The sequence below is a fragment of the Portunus trituberculatus genome, chromosome 44 (genome assembly GCF_017591435.1).
Source record: "Portunus trituberculatus isolate SZX2019 chromosome 44, ASM1759143v1, whole genome shotgun sequence".
In the NCBI taxonomy this organism is placed as follows: Eukaryota; Metazoa; Arthropoda; class Malacostraca; order Decapoda; family Portunidae; genus Portunus; species Portunus trituberculatus.
In genome coordinates this window covers 5,228,426-5,247,440 of record NC_059298.1, presented here as the reverse complement: position 1 = coordinate 5,247,440, position 19,015 = coordinate 5,228,426, and the positions used below count along the sequence as shown (strand labels likewise).

General features: G+C 37.7%; 1 protein-coding gene across 1 annotated transcript in view; it reads right to left on the bottom strand.

Annotated features, from left to right (window-relative positions):
- LOC123518606 (troponin C-like) overlaps nt 1-16,933 on the bottom strand; it is a 48,061-nt gene extending 31,128 nt beyond the window's left edge. Inside the window, exon 1 of the mRNA XM_045279503.1 lies at nt 16,709-16,933. Coding sequence (XP_045135438.1) covers nt 16,709-16,711 — 3 coding nt within the window. The 5' untranslated portion in view covers nt 16,712-16,933. The remainder of the gene's footprint in view (nt 1-16,708) is intronic.
- Nucleotides 16,934-19,015: the final 2,082 nt, after the last annotated feature.

Here is a 19,015-nt window from a genome sequence, read left to right as displayed (position 1 = left end):
CCTAAGCTCTGTCTTGCCATAGCCTGAACATGGTATTCAGTTCAGTTCAGTTGATAGGCGGAAGTGTAGCCTGGATATCGGCACTTCCTGATGTGTTTTGGTTTGGGTTTTGTCTGGGTCTGTAGCTGTAATTAATTATTATTTAAACAATTTTACTTTATGTTCTCTTATTTTCCAAAAATTATATATTATTTCTTTATTTTCTTCTATACCATATTTTTCAAAAAGTAATTTTCCAATGAGGCGTTCTTCATTTACTGGGTAAGGACGCTGCCAATTGGGGTGTTTGGAACTTTCATTGGTGTAGGCTGGGAAATGTTTATGCCTTTAGACTACAGATCGGGGGTTTTCAACCTTTTTCTCGTTGAGAACCCTCTGAGTTATAAGACCATCTTCCCGAACCCTCCCAATAATTTCACATCAAACAGAATGTTAACTTAGTGACTGACACTAACTAATAGGCAAAGGTATTACGCAAAGAATGTATCATTAAATCAGCCATCTATGTACCCCTGGAAATCTTTTTGGGAACCCCTGGTGGTTCGCGAACCCCAGATGGGAGAGATTTAGCGTTTGTTTTGTTGTAAATAGATTGAAGTGAGGTTTAGTTATATATATATATATATATATATATATATATATATATATATATATATAGAGAGAGAGAGAGAGAGAGAGAGAGAGAGAGAGAGAGAGAGAGAGAGAGAGAGAGAGAGAGAGAGAGAGAGAGAGAGAGAGAGAGAGAGAGAGAGAGAGAGAGAGAGAGAGAGAGAGAGAGAGAGAGAGAGAGAGAGAGAGAGAGAGAGAGAGAGAGAGAGAGAGAGAGAGAGAGAGAGAGAGAGAGAGAGAGAGAGAGAGAGAGAGAGAGAGAGAGAGAGTGATTGACACATACCTAGAGCAGACTGGCAGCCAGACAAACAAAAACTGATACATACGAACAGTGGAACATTGACGAATAGAAAAAACAAACATGAAAACAAAGAGTCATACCGACAGACATAGATAGATAATGATCAACGTGTACGCCATGTACGCACACACACAAAAAACAAACAAACAAACAAAGAGATAGAAAGAAAAATAGATGAAAACAAATAAGAAATAAAAAATAATACATCTGGCAAAACAAAATCAAGAAGTTTGGACAGAAAAAAAAAAGATGAATGAAAACAAAACACCCGAAACCAAACGATCATGCGATTGAGATGAATGAACAGACAAACAGACAAACAGATGGACATACAACAGGACAAACAGAAAGACAGATATAATAGCGAGTGACTAAGGCAAGTAATGGGATGCTCCACATGCCACCCTAGATTTTTAGATTCCTCGCTTCATTTCAACTTATTTATAAATATGAGTGGCGGAGACCAGAGGCATTACGCAAGTGGTGGTGATATGTCGTGATAATGGTGGTAGTAGTAGTAGTAGTAGTAGTAGTAGTAGTAGTAGCAGTAGCAGTAGTAGTAGTAGTAGTAGTAGTAGCTGTAGTGGTGGTGGTGGTGGTGGTGGTTGACGGACACTTTAGGGGGTTCAAATAACAAACTACATGATGGGAAGCATCAAAGAAAGGTAAAGAACAAGAGAACAAAGAGAGAGAGAGAGAGAGAGAGAGAGAGAGAGAGAGAGAGAGAGAGAGAGAGAGAGAGAGAGAGAGAGAGAGAGACTATATTAGGAAATAGACATATTGGCAGATGACTACATGCAACCAAATAGATAAACAAAGACTAAGGCACACACACACACACACACACACACACACACACACACACACACATTTGGCTTGACACAGAATTACGTACGTCACCAACAGATGATACAGCAAGGCATGTAGAGAGACAGCAGGAAGTGAAAGATGAGTAGGAGGAAGAAGAGGAGGAGGAAGAAGAAGAAGAGGAAAAACAGGAGGAGAAGAAGGAAGAAGAGAAAACGAGGGAGGACAAGGAATAGCAGAGAAAGAGAAGATAGAGGAGGAGAGTGAAGACTGTTATGGTTACATGTAAAAAAAAAAAAAAAAAAAAAGGAAAAAGGGAATGAGAACAAGAGAAATTTTCATGTTTAATTATTTACAGACTCCTCATCTTTCTTAGCATCATCACTTTCCATTTCTGTCACTTCCACCTCCTCGTGTTTCTCCTCCCGTGCAGTTAATCTCCCTTCCCTTATGGGCAAATAAGTGACTCAATTAAGGGGAGAGGAATGCAAGGAATTTCACCTCTTCCTTTATAAACTCCTTCGTATTTCCCTCTCAGACCGTGGCTTCGTCTTTCCTTTAAGTTACCACGTCAAAAGAACTGTAGATTTATATATATGTATACATTTTTTTTCTCTCATTTTTGGCTTCTGTGTTTCTGTTCTTTTTTTTTATACCAAGGATTTATTGCCAAGGCAGTTTTGGAATGCAGTAAAGTTTGGTGGCTGGCTGGAAAAGTGACGCCATGGTTTTGATTGAGAAAAAAAAAATTAATAATAAATTCTAGTAGCGACAGACCTGGTTTTTCTACTTCTTCTTGTTCTTGTTCTTGTTCTTGTTCTTGTTCTTCTTCTTCTTCTTCTTCTTCTTCTTCTTCTTCTTCTTCTTCTTCTTCTTCTTCTTCTTCTTCTTCTTCTTCTTCTTAATCTTCTTCTTCTTCTTCCTGACAAGATGATTCCCCGATTTCCGGGATTCTGTCCGTGTTTATAATGTTCAGGTAGACGTCTCTCTCTCTCTCTCTCTCTCTCTCTCTCTCTCTCTCTCTCTCTCTCTCTCTCTCTCTCTCATATCGCTATCATTACAACCATCACTGTCATCATCATCATCATTGCCATCATTATCATCGTCATTATCACCTTCATCATCATCATCATTGCCAGGAAAGAAAAAAATAAACATTACAGAAATAAGTTACAATTAACCATACACTCAACGAATATATGTATATCTTAAAAATTAGACGACCTTTATTGGAGAATGTTGTTTATTTCATCATTATCATTATCGTCATCATCGAAATTAATTGTCACCACCGTCATCAATCATGAATAGAGATGAAAAAAGGTACCCAGTTAAACCTTATCCAGCTGTTTACCCTGGCTACCTGACTATTCCACTCCAACCTAGGAAAGTATATTATGTAGGACACAGCACTCAGCAACAACACGTGATGCACACACAAAATGTCGTTCTCAGAAAAAAAAATGGAAAGAAAAACGAGAGATTGGCTGATGCTTAAGTGACGGAGAAAGATATAAAAACACAAAGTATGAGAGAGAGAGAGAGAGAGAGAGAGAGAGAGAGAGAGAGAGAGAATAATTGTATAAATAGGCAAACAATGCACCACCACAACCACTAATATTGTTACTACCACCATCACTATTACCTCCAGAGAGAGAGAGAGAGAGAGAGAGAGAGAGAGAGAAAGAGAAAGACAGTGGGGAAGTGGGGGTGAGCTGTAGCTGACGTCTGTAAAAATACATGACGCACATCCACGGGCGGATATTCTACGAGGGCAGTGGGCCAACCGTTCTCAATATGACCTTGAAACTCGACACCTGACCCAAACTTGACACATTATTAACTAACCGTGGACTCCCTTCGTGCCGGCGTCTTTAGTGTCAGTTCGTGTGTGTGTGTGTGTGTGTGTGTGTGTGTGTGTGTGTGTTAGATACAGTTCGAATCAATTACTAGGTTGACTTCGTTGTGACCTCACGTGGGGTGTGCTAGCTATAGAGTTCTGTGTCTGCCACAAATACCTGGCTAGTTTCGTCCTCTTCGTCCTCCTCTTCCTCCTCTTCCTCCTCCTTCATCCTCTCCTCCTCCTCCTCCTCCTCCTCCTCCTCTTCCTCTTCCTCCCCATCCTCCTCCTCCTCTTCGTCCTCCTTCTCCTTCTCTCGGGTACCAATTATATTATCATCTATTATACCCAATGTACTATTTGTGTTTCCTCTCTTCTTTTGTTCTCATTCTCATTTTCAATTTTTTGTATTAGCTTTTGCCGTCACCCTTGTCGTCCGTCATTGCCTACCTTTCTTCCTAAAGCAATAGTGAGATTAACCTCTTCAGTACCATGATGCTTTTTTATATTTACTCTTGTTACTGTTTGTTTGATTTTATACAGCTTCAGAAGCGTATGTCGGAGAGCGGGGTTAAATAGTGAAGACTGTGGTCATTAATTTCTGACCTCCATAGACCCTTCCCAATGTCAGTAAAATCGTCTAATCGTACCCAAAATTCATGGTAAAAATTTGTCCCGTTACTGAAGGGGTTAAAAAAGAAGAGTAGGTTGATTTATGGTTGAGGAAATTGGTAGATATGGTTCATTCAGGAACTTCCACTTGTACGACTGTCATTTTCTTGTAGTTTTCCTTATTCTTATGTTGTCTTCATTTATAGGCTTATATGTGTTGTAGTTGTTGTTTTTTACATCATCACCTTAATCCCTTCAATAATGGGGCACTTTTTTTTACCTTGAGATTTCTGTACGATTAGGCCATTTTTTTTTTTTTTTTTTTACATTAGGAAGGGTCTATGGAGGCCAGAAGTTTTCACTATTTTAATCACTCACCCCCATATAAATTTCTGAAGCTGTACAAAATCACCAGATGGTAAGCTGAATGAATATGGAAACGCGCCATGGTACTGAAAGTGTTAAATGCATGCGCTGTACTTATTAATAGGCGCCTCGTATCCATTGTTTCATTGTTCAGTATATCCATTCCCTTTTGTTTTTATCCCACTGCGTTGTTTATAGACATTTTCATCTTGTTTTCTTATTGCTGCTCTCCTTCTCTTTTGTGATTTTCATCTCCCCATATCTTTGTCGATGTTTTTCTTCAATTTATTGTTTTAATTTTCTTTCTTTTCTAGTTTCTTCGTCATTATCGTCATCATCATTATTATCATCATCATCAACATCATCATCATCTTTTGTTGTTGTTGTTGTTGTTGTTGTTGTTGTTGTTGTTGTTCTTCTTCTTCTTCTTCTTTCTTTCCCCTCCTCCTCCTCCTCCTCCTCCTCCTTCTCCTGTGTGTTTGAGTTCGAATCACCTCTCTGTCACATGACACTCAAATACCGAGCAAACTGTGAGCGTGAATATCTCCAAATGAAGCCGAGAGAGAGAGAGAGAGAGAGAGAGAGAGAGAGAGAGAGAGAGAGAGAGAGAGAGAGAAAATTTATTTCCTCCCAACAATCTTGTAACTAGTGACTGCTGAGTTGATTTGGAAGAATAAGAAGGAGGAGGAGGAGGAGAAAGAAAAGATTGAAGAGATGAAGAACAAAACACACAAAAAGAAGAGGAAATATAAGATGAAAGGTACCCAAAACAACAATGAAAAGACGGAAAAGCATAAAAAAACAAAAAGGAAAGAAGAATCTGAAACATGAATAATCTTTCACTAAACTACATTGAATTCATTAATATCACCTCAACACGAGAGAGAGAGAGAGAGAGAGAGAGAGAGAGAGAGAGAGAGAGAGAGAGAGAGGGAGTTATAGAAGAAACAAGAAATGGAGGATATGAACGAGGAACAGTGAGGTAATGAAACAATAAAAACATGACGAAGGAGGAAGAGGAGGAGGAGGAGGAGGAGGAGGAGGAGGAGGAGGAGGAGGAGAGAAAATAAGTAGTAACGTAGAAACAGCAGTTGATCAGAGGTTGAAGAGAGAGAGAGAGAGAGAGAGAGAGAGAGAGAGAGAGAGAGAGAGAGAGAGAGAGAGAGAGAGAGAGAGGCTTTTACGTTATTAGGGATGCACATTATGATATCAAGGAATGCCGTGATGTCTTCCCCGAACACGTATCACATTACACGGATATTGGAAGTGAGGTTTTGCTGGCATTACTGTAATTTCCTGTTTCATCTCTGTCCGACTGTCTGACACACACACCCACACACATCACACATACACACACATATACACACTCTCTCTCTCTCTCTCTCTCTCTCTCTCTCTCTCTCTCTCTCTCTCTCTTCCAATTTGTCCCCCTTGTTCTACTGTATCACAAATTCATTTTCCATCGCCTCTTTATGTTTTCCCACCTCCTCCCTTTCTTTTTTGTTGTGCGTCCTTATCTTTCATTTTTCCTATTGTATTCTCTTCCCTTTCAGTCCTTTTCTCTAATTTCCGTCCCATTTCCAAAAACTGTTATTTAAGATTTCATTTGTCTCCTCTCGTGCACATTTTCATTTTTTTTTTTTTTCTAATCCTGTACCATTTCTTACCCCTGATGTGCACTCGCATAATTTCCAGTCAAAAAGCAAGGATAAGCAAGATAGTAAGATATTATGCCGTATTTGCAAATGACTTTTTGTGTGTGTGTAGGAGAAAAGAAAAGACTAAGTGGTGGGAGAAAGGGAAAGGTCTATAGGGTGACACTGAGTTGCTCAAGCTGTGAGGAAAAATGTTAACAGAAGAAAATAATATGGAAGACCCCTCAAAAAAACGCTTCGGAAAGGGAAAATCAACAATGTGAGTAAATAGAAAAAAAAAAGTATAAGATAAAGAAAAAGAGGAATATAGAAAACTGCAAAATTCAAAAGTGAGAAAAGAAGGAATAAAGAAAATGATGAATAAAGAAAATTGAAACAAAGGAGAAAGGAAACGAGGAATATGAAGAAAAAAGGAAAATACAACAGAGGAAAAGGACTTGCATTGACAATATTGTAAGATAAAAATAGAAATAAGAATTCAAAGAAGAAAGAATGTCCAAGGAAAAGGGAAAATGTAGGTGTATAAGATGAGAAATACAAACAGGGAAAAGGAAGATTGTGAAAAGAATAATCAGGTATAAGATCAGGAAGAAAATACGGAAGAGAAAAGAAGGAAAATGAAAAAAAGAAGAGGGAAAAATAAATGTAAAAAAAGAAAAGAATAGAAACTGAATGCGAGGTAGGAAGGAATATACAGAAGAAAATGATTTACATGGAAAGAAGAAAAAAAAAACAGAAAAGATAAAGAAACGAAAATATGACAAAAAAGAACGCTCACGAAAGGAAAGAACCTGTAATAAAGAAAAAAGCTATGAAAAAATTTAAATGTCTATTGAAAAAAAGAAAGGAAAACAAGAAAATGAAATACATAAGAAACTATCAACAAATATGTGGTAATGACAGACAAAATTATATGCATAGAAAATATTTGAAACTTGTCACTCCCGTACTAAAAAAAAAAAAAAAAAACGTATCATGGCTACGGAAGGGAATGAAAAAAATCCACAAATATATGAAACTAGGACACGTTTCCATCAAAGCGAGAATAAGTTTTTTTTTTATGAACTAGCATGAAATAACGGATAAAAAGAGCTTCAAAAATATTTATTATCTTACTGATCACAGAGTTTAGCTCAATGCGTCATACTAATATGTAAAAGGGGGATTTGAATATTGCTGTGTGTTTGTGCGTGTCTGTCTGAAGTGTTTTGTTCGTTTGTTAACCTATTTACGGTATGTATGTCAGCACAGAAAACAGCTTTTTTTCCCTTTCTAATATAATTTTCGGCTTCTGGGATATTCGTGTGTGTGTGTGTGTGTGTGTGTGTGTGTGTGTGTGTGTGTGTGTGTGTGTGTGTCTGTCTGTCTGTCTGTCTGTCTGTCTGTCTGTCTGTCTGTCTGTCTGTCTGTATTTGTCTGCCTGCTTATATGACTTCCTAGCTGACTGACTGACTCATGAACTTTTTCTTTTCAGTTTGCATCATTTATTGTAATGAGAGAGAGAGAGAGAGAGAGAGAGAGAGAGAGAGAGAGAGAGAGAGAGAGAGAGAGAGATTAAGCTTATTGATATCTGGTTGGAAGATAAATAATTAAACAAAAAAATATTGTTTAGTCCACGGGTTTTCAAAGTTGTCAATATCGATCCCCAGGGGTCGATGAGACCATCCAAAGGACGATGAATATCCAGGGGTTCCATGAATAACACGGGGACAGTAAATGTTTCTGCTGGGGTGGAAATTCTATAATCTAGACTATAAATTGTAAAAATCTGAAGAAAATCAGGTACCATTAGATTAGATAACAAACAAGTTCTTGAATTCAAACCATAAGTATTTATTTCTCAGTAATTAATCTTGAAAAATTTAAGCAGCGCTGTCAACACTACCTTCAACCAACCATCATTATCTTTCAGAGGGAAGTATCAAGAAACCTTGCTAAATAAACCGCCCATTGTTTTGGATACACCATGTTCTTTTCTTTCGGAACGGCAAATAGTGGTTTTATTTTGTATGTTATTTTTTCATTGGCCGCCATCATTGATGTAAAAAACTACTACTACTACTACTACTACTACTACTACTACTACTACTACTGCTGCTGCTGCTGCTGCTGCTGCTGCTGCTGCTGCTGCTGCTGCTGCTACTACTTCTACTACTACTACTACTACTACTACTACTACTACTACTACTACTACTACTTTTCTCGAATTAAGAGATAGGGGGTGGATGTAAATTTTGAAACTTTGAGGGGGGTCGACAAGTTAAAATGTATGAGAACCTCTGGTTTAATCAAAGCGGAAATGTGAAAATGTAAGTAGCAAATTCCCCGATGGACACACTGGCGGCTACATTTTAGTGCATAGAACATTCATATATATATATATATATATATATATATATATATATATATATATATATATATATATATATATATATATATATATATATGAATGTTCTATGCACTAAAATGTTGATTTAGTGTTCATTAGTCTCGTAAATCATCACTATTGTTTTCTGTTGTTCATTTTCATAACTCATATATCATTTTTATGTAGAGATCAAGTCATTCGTTTGGATAAGATGACATTTATTTACAGTCACGTGTAAAACTTCCAGCACCTCTCAAACAATGCCAGATGAGCTTCGTCATGTAGAAAGTCATCGCATTTATTCGGAAACTCCTAGTGTAGATTGTTCTTCGCTTGCTGTGAGCGGAAGACAGAATGTTCACTTGCAAGGGTCTCATTCCTTGTCTCTTTGCCCCGCCCATCTTCCATTACCTTGCTGATTCATAATTGAAAGCGTAACCAGAGAGAGAGAGAGAGAGAGAGAGAGAGAGAGAGAGAGAGAGAGAGAGAGAGAGAGAGAGAGAGAGAGAGAGAGAGAGAGAGAGAGAGAGAGAGAGAGACAGACAGACAGACAGACAGACAGACAGACAGACAGACAGACAGACACACAGACTCACAGACACACAGATAGACAGACAGACAGATAGACAAACAGATAAAGACATACATAATTGCCTTATTCTCTGTTTAGAAGTGTTAGAAATTTAGACACTCACACACACACACACACACACACACACACACACACACACACACACACACACACACACACACACACACACACACACACACACACACACACGCAAAGCACTGATGAATGTTGGACTCAAATGGAGACATTTATTTGTCTTTAATTGCGCTTGTAAGGCATTCAGCTAATTGAACGTACTAAAGAGATCACGAACCAGGAATTGAATTGCATATATGTCAAACTAATATGTTGCCTTCCGTTAACTCCTTTACCACACGAAACGGATATATATATATATATATATATATATATATATATATATATATATATATATATATATATATATATATATATATATATATATATATATATATATATATATATATATATATATATATAAAGAGAGAGAGAGAGAGAGAGAGAGAGAGAGAGAGAGAGAAGTAGAACAAATAGAAATTATACACGTACGTACAAGTTGTAATTATGTTTTTATTTTCTGTTACACAAAATAAGAGGTAAAATGGTATACAAATAATGTGACTTTTAATTGCTTCCTCTTTTTTAGTCATCCGAAATGAGAGAGAACATAACAAGGAAAAGATAAGTGTACGCATAATATGGTAATGAAATTTTTGTTCCTTGTTACACGAACTTAAAAGTAATTTAAGATGGAAACGAAAAATAATAAGCTACCAAAAATAGGAAGATTATATCCATTTCTTTGTCACACAAAAAGCGAAAAGAAAAAAAAAGAAAAAGAAAAACAGTACAGTGGTTGTATAGAAATATATGAATTTTCATTATTTGTACTTGCTTATTACTTTAAAAAAGATCAACAAAAATCAAACAGTACACAAGCAAAGCACTAAAGTTACTAATTACAGAATACTTTTTAGATTTTTGTGTGAGAGGAAATTTCTCTGAATATTAATCACTCATTACTTGGGGCCACAGGGATAGAATTATTGACCACGAAAGAAACAAAATGGCTTTAAAACGCTGCAATGATTCTTTGGAGACAGGAAATTAACAGCAAGAAAGAGAAAAAATTTCGTTTAAAAAAGAATCTCCATCTTTAAATAATTTAAGTCACAGAAATGTGGAAATGCAAAAGCAGAAAGGAATTTCCAGAGATTACCAGAGAAAAGGATAAATAACTAAAAATGATGGTTAACTTTTGCATTCTGAAGATTATCTAATTAAGGTAGGGAGAAACAGTAAAGTCTTGTGCAGCGAGGGAGCATGAGGAAGGGAGGCATGAAGTCAGCAAGATCAGAAGAGCGATAAGCATGACAATATTAGTAAAAGATAACAAGAAATGCAATAAATGAAACTAAGAAAGCTAAGAAAGCATATCTTCATAGAAGCTGACGTAGTTTGAAACGAAATGTAAAATTTCCAGTTTCGATTACGAGTATCAGTGAAAGAAACTGAGGATGTTCAGTGTACAAAAAGGTAACAGGTGAGTGTCATTGAAAAAGATGAGATGGTTGTGTGGAAGGCTGTGTCGAGTTGTAGTACATAGATGGATGAAGGAATTGAAATTTTGAAGCACTGAATAATACTAAGTTTGCTCTTCACCAATCGGAGGTTTTTAGAGAAATAAGAAATCAGGCGTTTTGTGGCTTTCTTGCAAGAACTGTTTACTTACTGAAATGTTGGAGGCCTTATACAGTATGTGGTAAAATGCAAGAAGGTATCATCGCCGTTAAAGTGGATAGGATGATAAGCTTGGTTTAGATCATTTATGAATACTAGGACAGAATCTTGAGGAACACCATTGATAATAGATCTAAGAGAACATGAGTGACTGTATACGGTCAGTTAGGAAATGAGATAAGAAAAAGAAAACGTAGGAGAGTAGTTCGGAAATAAAGAGTAGGTAAGGAGACATAAGAGGGAGAATAATTGAATGAGACAGTAAGATAGAAACGAGTGAGTGGATGTCATGGGAGTGAGCTGAGGAAAAGAGAGAGAGAGAGAGAGAGAGAGAGAGAGAGAGAGAGAGAGAGAGAGAGAGAGAGAGAGTCAGTGAGTGAGTAAAAATGGACAAGGGGAATGAATAGGGTGACAAGGACAGCAAGCGAAGGACAAGTGAGGGGGTAAAAATAATTATAGGGAGTGAGTGAAAGACAAGTAAAGTAAAGAGAGGGGGACAGTGAAAGTAAGAAAGACAAGTGAGGGAGTAAATATAATAATAGGGATGGAATGACAAACAAGGGGAGTGAATAGAGACACGAGGGGAAACGTATTGGGCAATGGAAGCATGTGGGGAGTACGAAAAGAGCTAGAGGAGAATAAGTAGGAAGATTAGACTAAGGAATATGCGAAAATATAGAGAAACATGTGATGAAGACTTGGAGAACATAGGGATAATAGCGAAGAACAAGGACTCAAGTAGAAAAGAGAGGCTAATGGGACATCTTAGGGACGAATATATAGATATATTAGAAGATAGTAACAGGAACATAGTAGGAAGCTAGAAGAGAGACAAAGAGCTGGAGTAAAGAGGAATGAAAGTGACAGGCGAGGAATTAAGCGTCATCAAACACATATAATGTCAAAGCTTTGTGTCTGTCAAGGTGTTGAATCAATGCTACCACCAGGTGTCGTCACAAAGGGCACTAAAACCACACACACAATTACATAAAGAGGAAAAAAATATATGATCTGAGAGTTTTAATGAACTGCGTCTGTACCAGAAATATTACACACCTTAAGAAATGAGATTGAAGATTTCAAACTTACATGTCATAGAGAGAGATGTAGGGTTAAAGGGTGATGTGGTAGGGTTTTTAAATGGTAATGGACCTATATAGTAAATGTGACGTAAAAGCCTTGTCACTAAAGAGGATAAGACAGAAAACTATGGATTTAAAATTGAGAAGAAGAAATTGGTTTTCAAATTGAGTGACAAATTAATGGAATAGATTGCTAGTTCTAAGTTATTGGCCAGCTTTAAAAGATGTCTAGATAAATTTATGAATGAAGATGATCAGTGAAAATAGATAGCGATGTTTTATGCATGAAGTGCCACGTGTAGACCTGACGGATTCTTACAGCTTCCCTTGTGTTATCATCTTATCCTCCCATGTTTCCACTATTGGTATTGTTTATCATCTCGCATTCTCAATCGTTTTGTTTATCATTGTGTCTAGAATTTTATCAAACTAAACATGTGACATTGAGACGTTTTATTGTACGATTAACTAAGATGATATGAAGCCTTCTTATCTGGAATATAAGAGAATTGATGCCGGTGAACTGAAAGTGTTTATATAATACCGAACAAGATTTCTTTATATTACATAATCAAAGACAATGTTATTCCATTCTCATTAAAAGAAAAGATATATGAAGATTTTTATCAAACCTTCTAATTTCTATTTAGAGAATAGATGTATAACTCCAGTGCAGTAACTCATTTAGTATTGAAAATAATTATCAACCTTCATGAAATTACACTGAACTCATATAACAGAAACGAAAAGATCATAAATCGACTGCTGCATTATTTAAAGTAAAAAAAAAAACACACAGAGAACAGAAAAAAAATAAAGTACACAGAATATCATAATCAGCTCAGCTTTGAGATTGCCGCATCATACTGTTGGGTTTTCCGAGTAGTAATCAAAATCAAGGGAATTAATTGTTGTAATTCCTCCATTTTTTCTCTTTCTCTCTAGCGTAAAGTAATCATAGCGAAAGGAAACTTCTTGGAAAGTTAAAAAGATTTATTTCTCCATAATATTGTTTTGAGGTATAAGACAAGGGGAAATGAAGCAGGAAATGAAGAAAGAACGAGATGAAGGGAACGGAGGAGAGAAAAATTACATAGAGGAGGAAAGACGAGTCCAACAGCAGTAAAAGCGAAGCAAAAAATAACCGTTTCATTGCGGCACGAAACAATTAGTAATACCAGAAGCAATGCGTTAAGTCTTTATAAACATCTACAAGAAAATTATCTATGTAAAAGACTGCATTTTGTAATATCTTCTCAGTTCAGAGACTGGATGTGGCTGTAGAACAAATAAAGATGTCTTAAAATGACTGAAAGTTTTGGAAAGGTGTACCAAGTTTCAGTGAAAGGGTTACAGAAGAACAGATACAGCTAGGAGAAGAGCAATACGCCAGAGAAAAGACTGAGGGAAAAATGAAATGATGGCGGAGGAGAAGGACATGACTACAAATTCATTACACAATAAACTACAACAAAAAGGCAAAAAAAGAAAGAAGAAAGAAGGTAATGAAAACGAAAACTCTCAGAGGAGATAACACCACACATACGGAAAGAAAAGAGGAAGAAAAGAGAGAAGGAGAAGGAGAAGTAGGTAGAAGAGGAGAGTTAGCATAAGATGATGTCATAGATGCCTTACACAAGCCCCTCCTCCCCCATCAGTGTTGCGTTACGGTCAGAACTCAGAGGATAAATCGTGGCTGTCTTGTCAACCTCTTTTTTTGTATCATCTGGCGCCACTGGTCAGTTTGAGTGGCCAGCTGGCACGTGGCACTCAGGCCAGTGTCTTGTCTTCAATACAGGTGCCATCACGCCCTCTTCCCCCCACCCCAACCTCTACTTGTCTTACTCTTCCTTCCCTCCTACTCTCTCTTTCTCTCTTTCATTTGCCCTCCCCCTCCCCTTTCTTCTTGTCCTCTAGTGTATTATTGTCCTTCTCTCTCTCTCTCTCTCTCTCTCTCTCTCTCTCTCTCTCTCTCTCTCTCTCTCTCTCTCTCTCTCTCTCTCTCTCTTCTCTCTCTTCTTCTTCTTCTTCTTCTTCTTATTATTATTATTATTATTATTATTATTATTATTATTATTATTATTATTATTATTATTATTATTATTATTATTATTATTATTATTATTATCATTATTACTATTATTATTATCATTATTATTATTTATTTCTTCTAACATTCGTCTCTTCGTCGTCCTTTTTATTCCTCTCTCTTTCTTATGTGTCTTTTCTTCCTTCACTTTCCTTCTATTCCTTTCACTCTTGTCTTCCGTTCTGTCTCTTTCTTCTGGTTCTTTTGTATAATTTAATTTCTTTTGTTGACATTTTTATTCTTTTATTAATATTTTGCATATTGATCAATTTTTTATCTAGTTTTCTTATTTCCTCTTTATCTTGTCTTATTTTCATTATAAACTGATATATTTTTTCTTATCACTCTGTATTTTCATCATCAGCAGCAGCAGCATCAACACTACCGTCGCCGTCGTTGTCTTCATCATTATCATTATCATCATCATCATCATCATCATCATCATCTTTTCTTCTTCTTCTTCTTCTTCTTCTTCTTCTTCTTCTTCTTCTTCTTCTTCTTCTTCTTCTTCTTCTTCTTCTTCTTCTTCTTCTTCTTCTTCTTCTTCTCCTCCTCCTCCTCCTCCTCCTCCTCCTCCTCCCCCGTCTCATGTAACCCTTGACATAACGTCACAAGAAGGCACTTGCGTCACGTCTCGGTGTTATGATACGTGATGGCTTCATGCACACACACACACACACACACACACACACACACACACACACACACACACACACACACACACACACACACACACACACACACACACACACAACGGAAATCATCCAATCATCAGCGGTCAATGAGGCGAAAATAAAAATGTCTTCAATCTAGGTCACTTGATGCCACTCCTTCTCCTCCTCCTCCTCCTCCTCCTCCTTAATCACAACATACATTCCTGCCATTCCTCACTGCCTCTCATCCTTTCCCTGCCTACATCCTCACCTCTTCTATTACTCTATCACTTATTTTTCAGCTTTTCTTGCATTAAGTTGCTACTACTTATATAGTTTCAGATGTCAAATTTTGAATACTTTTTTTTTTCTATCCCAGCGTTGGTCTCAATCTTTATGAAGAGAGCGAGATGTTTGGGTTATTGCAGTCTCCTACATTCAAAGTTAAGACGTATCGATAGTTGGCCTAAATTCAGAAAAGGAGGAATGTGCATGGCTACTTTTTAACCTTTCATCACTTTTGCAGCTTTCATATCTTCGTATTAGATTTCTTTTTGTGTGTGTATAAGTGAATTTCCGCCTTCATAGTAGCTTGTGGGAATTTGCTCTACTTAAAAGTGAAAAAAGTGCTTGGATATCTCTCTCTCTCTCTCTCTCTCTCTCTCTCTCTCTCTCTCTCTCTCTCTCTCTCTCTCTCTCTCTCTCTCTCTCTCTCTCTCTCTCTCTCTCTCTCTCTCTCTCTCTCTCTCTCTCTCTCTCTCTCTCTCTCTCTCTCTCTCTCTCTCTCTCTCTCTCTCTCTCTCTCTCTCTCTCTCTCTCTCTCTCTCTCTCTCTCTCTCTCTCTCTCTCTCTCTCTCTCTCTCTCTCTCTCTCTCTCTCTCTCTCTCTCTCTCTCGTGTCACCTTTCTCAAGATATTGTACTTTTGGGAATCTTTTTTTAGTATAATAAGTTTCCATGATGATTGATATGTTTGCTTTACATATATATGAGTAGACTCGTATATCCCCTTTCTTTTTTTATCGCATGCCCTACTTTTCGCATCACAGCATCGCATCATAAGAGTGGTAGAAATTCAAGTTTTTATGAGGTTTCTTTTCCTGGTGATCCGTTCCACACACAACACCATGTAGTTAACTTGATACAGTCTGCCACGAGCCTAAGCGTATTGGGAAAGCAACAGATAATAACATAAAATAATAAGAAAGTACCATGATATAATAGTGGTCTCGCATTAGGACAAATTTAAAAGTCGTATGACTGACTAAGCTGTTATGGATAGTTTTCCCTTTCGATGTTCCTTGCTTCTTGTTGAACTATTACTCAAATCAGAAAAACCCTTGAAAAGTCCAATAGCATCCGTCACAAGCTGTTCAAAGTAGTTGAGATTAAAGGCGAATTGTTTATGAAGAACAAGTCGTTGATTGATTGAAGAGAATCTATCGAAAACTTATTATATGCTATTATGCATAATGCTATTATTTATTCACCTGCTGTGAGTATCTTCATAAGATAGTTTTAAGATAACAGATGATCTAACAGTGCAAACTTCGCAGTGTATGTAGTTTGATTGTTGCCTAGTATACTCTAGAGCAAGAGTTCTCAACCTTTTTCTTGTTAAAACCCCCAGAGCTTTAAGGTCATCTACCCGAACCCCCAGTGATCTGATATCGAACAGAATTCTAATTTAGTGACTGACACCAACTCAATATGCAATGATACTGCAAAGGATATTATTAGATCAGCCATCTAAGAACTGGAAATCTTGTGAACCCATGGGAATTCGCGAACACCAGGTTGTTAACCCCTACGATAGAATTACATTATTTAAACTACAGACGCCATACTCTTATTCTCGGTCAGAGGAACACCACCAAATAAAAAAAAAAAAGCACATCTTCAAGTTCTTTTCACTTTTACCATTCAATTCCTGTTTTCCAGTACACCGCAAATCACCACGAATTAAGAAAAGAAAATGAAGTACAAGTTCAGAACTCACCATGGTGTTATGTGAGGGGTGAGGGGGTGGTGGGGGAACGCTGGGTCAAGAGGGGTGGTGGTTAGATGTCAAGGTCACAGATGGCCCGCTGCGAGGATGGATGTGCGGCGGGTGTGGTCTTGAGGGCAGCAGAGAAGGGGACACTGAGACCCTTCTTCAGACCGACTCCGGGATGACACTGACTGAGGGAGGAGGAGGAGGAGGAGGAGGAGGAGGAGGAGGAGGAGGAGGAGGAGGAGGAGGGGGTGTTGGTGGTGGTGGTGGTGGGGGAAGGGGTATGTAGGTGGATAAGGGGATAGGGAGGGAGAGGACTGATGTGTGTGTGTGTGTGTAACAGAGAGAGAGAGAGAGAGAGAGAGAAAATCCCTGGCGGATATGGCGGAGTGAGTGAGTAGGGTAATGAGGGACCGTTGCACGAGGTAGGGTGAATGACAGGGGGTATGGGAAGACGAGTCGTTGTCAGAGGAGGAGGAGGAGGAGGAGGAGGAGATGGAGGAGGGAGCTTAGTGGGTCACGTCACAGCCAGCCAGCAAGACCAGCGGGTCCACCGACAACCGCCACTTTTGCCCAATGATCACCGCTGCTAGAGTCACGTAAGGCTATATGCGGCCGGTCACTCTCTGCCGGGGCCAATCAGGTGGACATAAAACCTTGCTGCCAAACTCATAGCCCCGTCCTGGTGATGGTGGTGGGCTGGTGTCTTAGTAGCTCCCTCTTGCGTCAAAAGCTTACTATATTCACGGTTCTTGGCGATGGATCAACTTTTTCAAAACTGTGCGTTTGACGCGAGAAGAGAGGAATACGTAGATTTAGGATGGTGGTGGTGGTAGCGAGATGCTGAGTTCTTGTGACAACTGCGAAGATCCGGATATGTTTGTAAGGGTCCTGATGCATGTTATGATTAATAAGTGGCAGCGTGGCCCATGATGGCACATACATATATACATACACACGTTCAGTATACATGCTTACACACATTCAGTCAGGTGAGGCGTTATAAACCTTTAGCATTTTTAGACTTTTTTTTTTTCTAGCGTAAATTCATTAGTTTGGCAGCAGAGTATATAAAAATTAATCTCTTACTTTTTCTCTTACTTTTCTTTTTTACCCTATCAGTACTGCTTTCTTTTTACCATAATCCCTTAACAGTTAGCAGACGTAATTCTGAACTATCGTATATTTATTAGTTTGGTACCAGAAAAATTAGAAAATCAACTTCTTATTTTTTTCCTTTATCTTGTCCTCAATCAACTTCCTTCCCTACTATCCTTGTCTTTCTGTCTTCTTTTCCTCCTTTCTTTGTTTCATTGTATTGATTTATTTTTCATGCACGTTTGTATCCTTACCTAGCAAGATACCATGTTTCGCAAAGCTTACTTGAGTACCACGACGCGTTTCCATATTCATTTTGCTTAATATCTGATGATCATATTATAGCTTCAGAAACTTTGTGGAGGATTACAGTAGCGAAACCTGTGGCCATTAAACTTCTGACCTTCATAGACTCTTCCTAATGCCAATAGAATGGTCTAATCGTACCAAAATCTCAAGATAAAAATGTGCCCTGCAGTAATGAAGAGCTTAACCACAAGGACAGCAGTGTATTGCTTCATCTTAATCGTACATTGAGACTACAATATATATCCCACTATGTAATTCTGTCTCATTTAAATAGCACCTCACTTTTATTTATTTGCCCTTACATATATTCTACCATCATAGTTTAAAAGTTTGACATCCGGCGCCACTCGACTCTTTAATTCGCTGGTATATGTTATTCTTAGTGAATTAAATGCTATTCCGTTATTTGCCACGTTATTTTTACCCTTCACAGTTTTCTCTGTGACTGGAAGAGCTCACGCCAATCACCTATCCCTATGCTGCGATATTACCTGAACCAATCGCCTATTTCCCTTCCTTGACCAAGAACACGATCACAATTTTTTTTTTTCAGAGGTAGAAGGGAAGGGAGTAAATAATGCTACCTGTATAAGGAGAGAGAGAGAGAGAGAGAGAGAGAGAGAGAGAGAGAGAGAGAGAGAGAGAGAGAGAGAGAGAGAGAGAGAGAGAGAGAGAGAGAGAGAGAGAGAGAGAGAGAGAACAATCGTCAACATCTTCAGGATATTAGCAAAGAAAACATTTGAGACTTTAGAAACCTCTCCCCCAAAGACTTGCGTAGTCCTGAATTAAAGTTTATATCGATAACAATGGTAACAATAATAAAAAATATATAAATAAATAAATAGTAATAATAATGATAATAATAATAATAATAATAATAATAATAATATTATTATTATTATTATT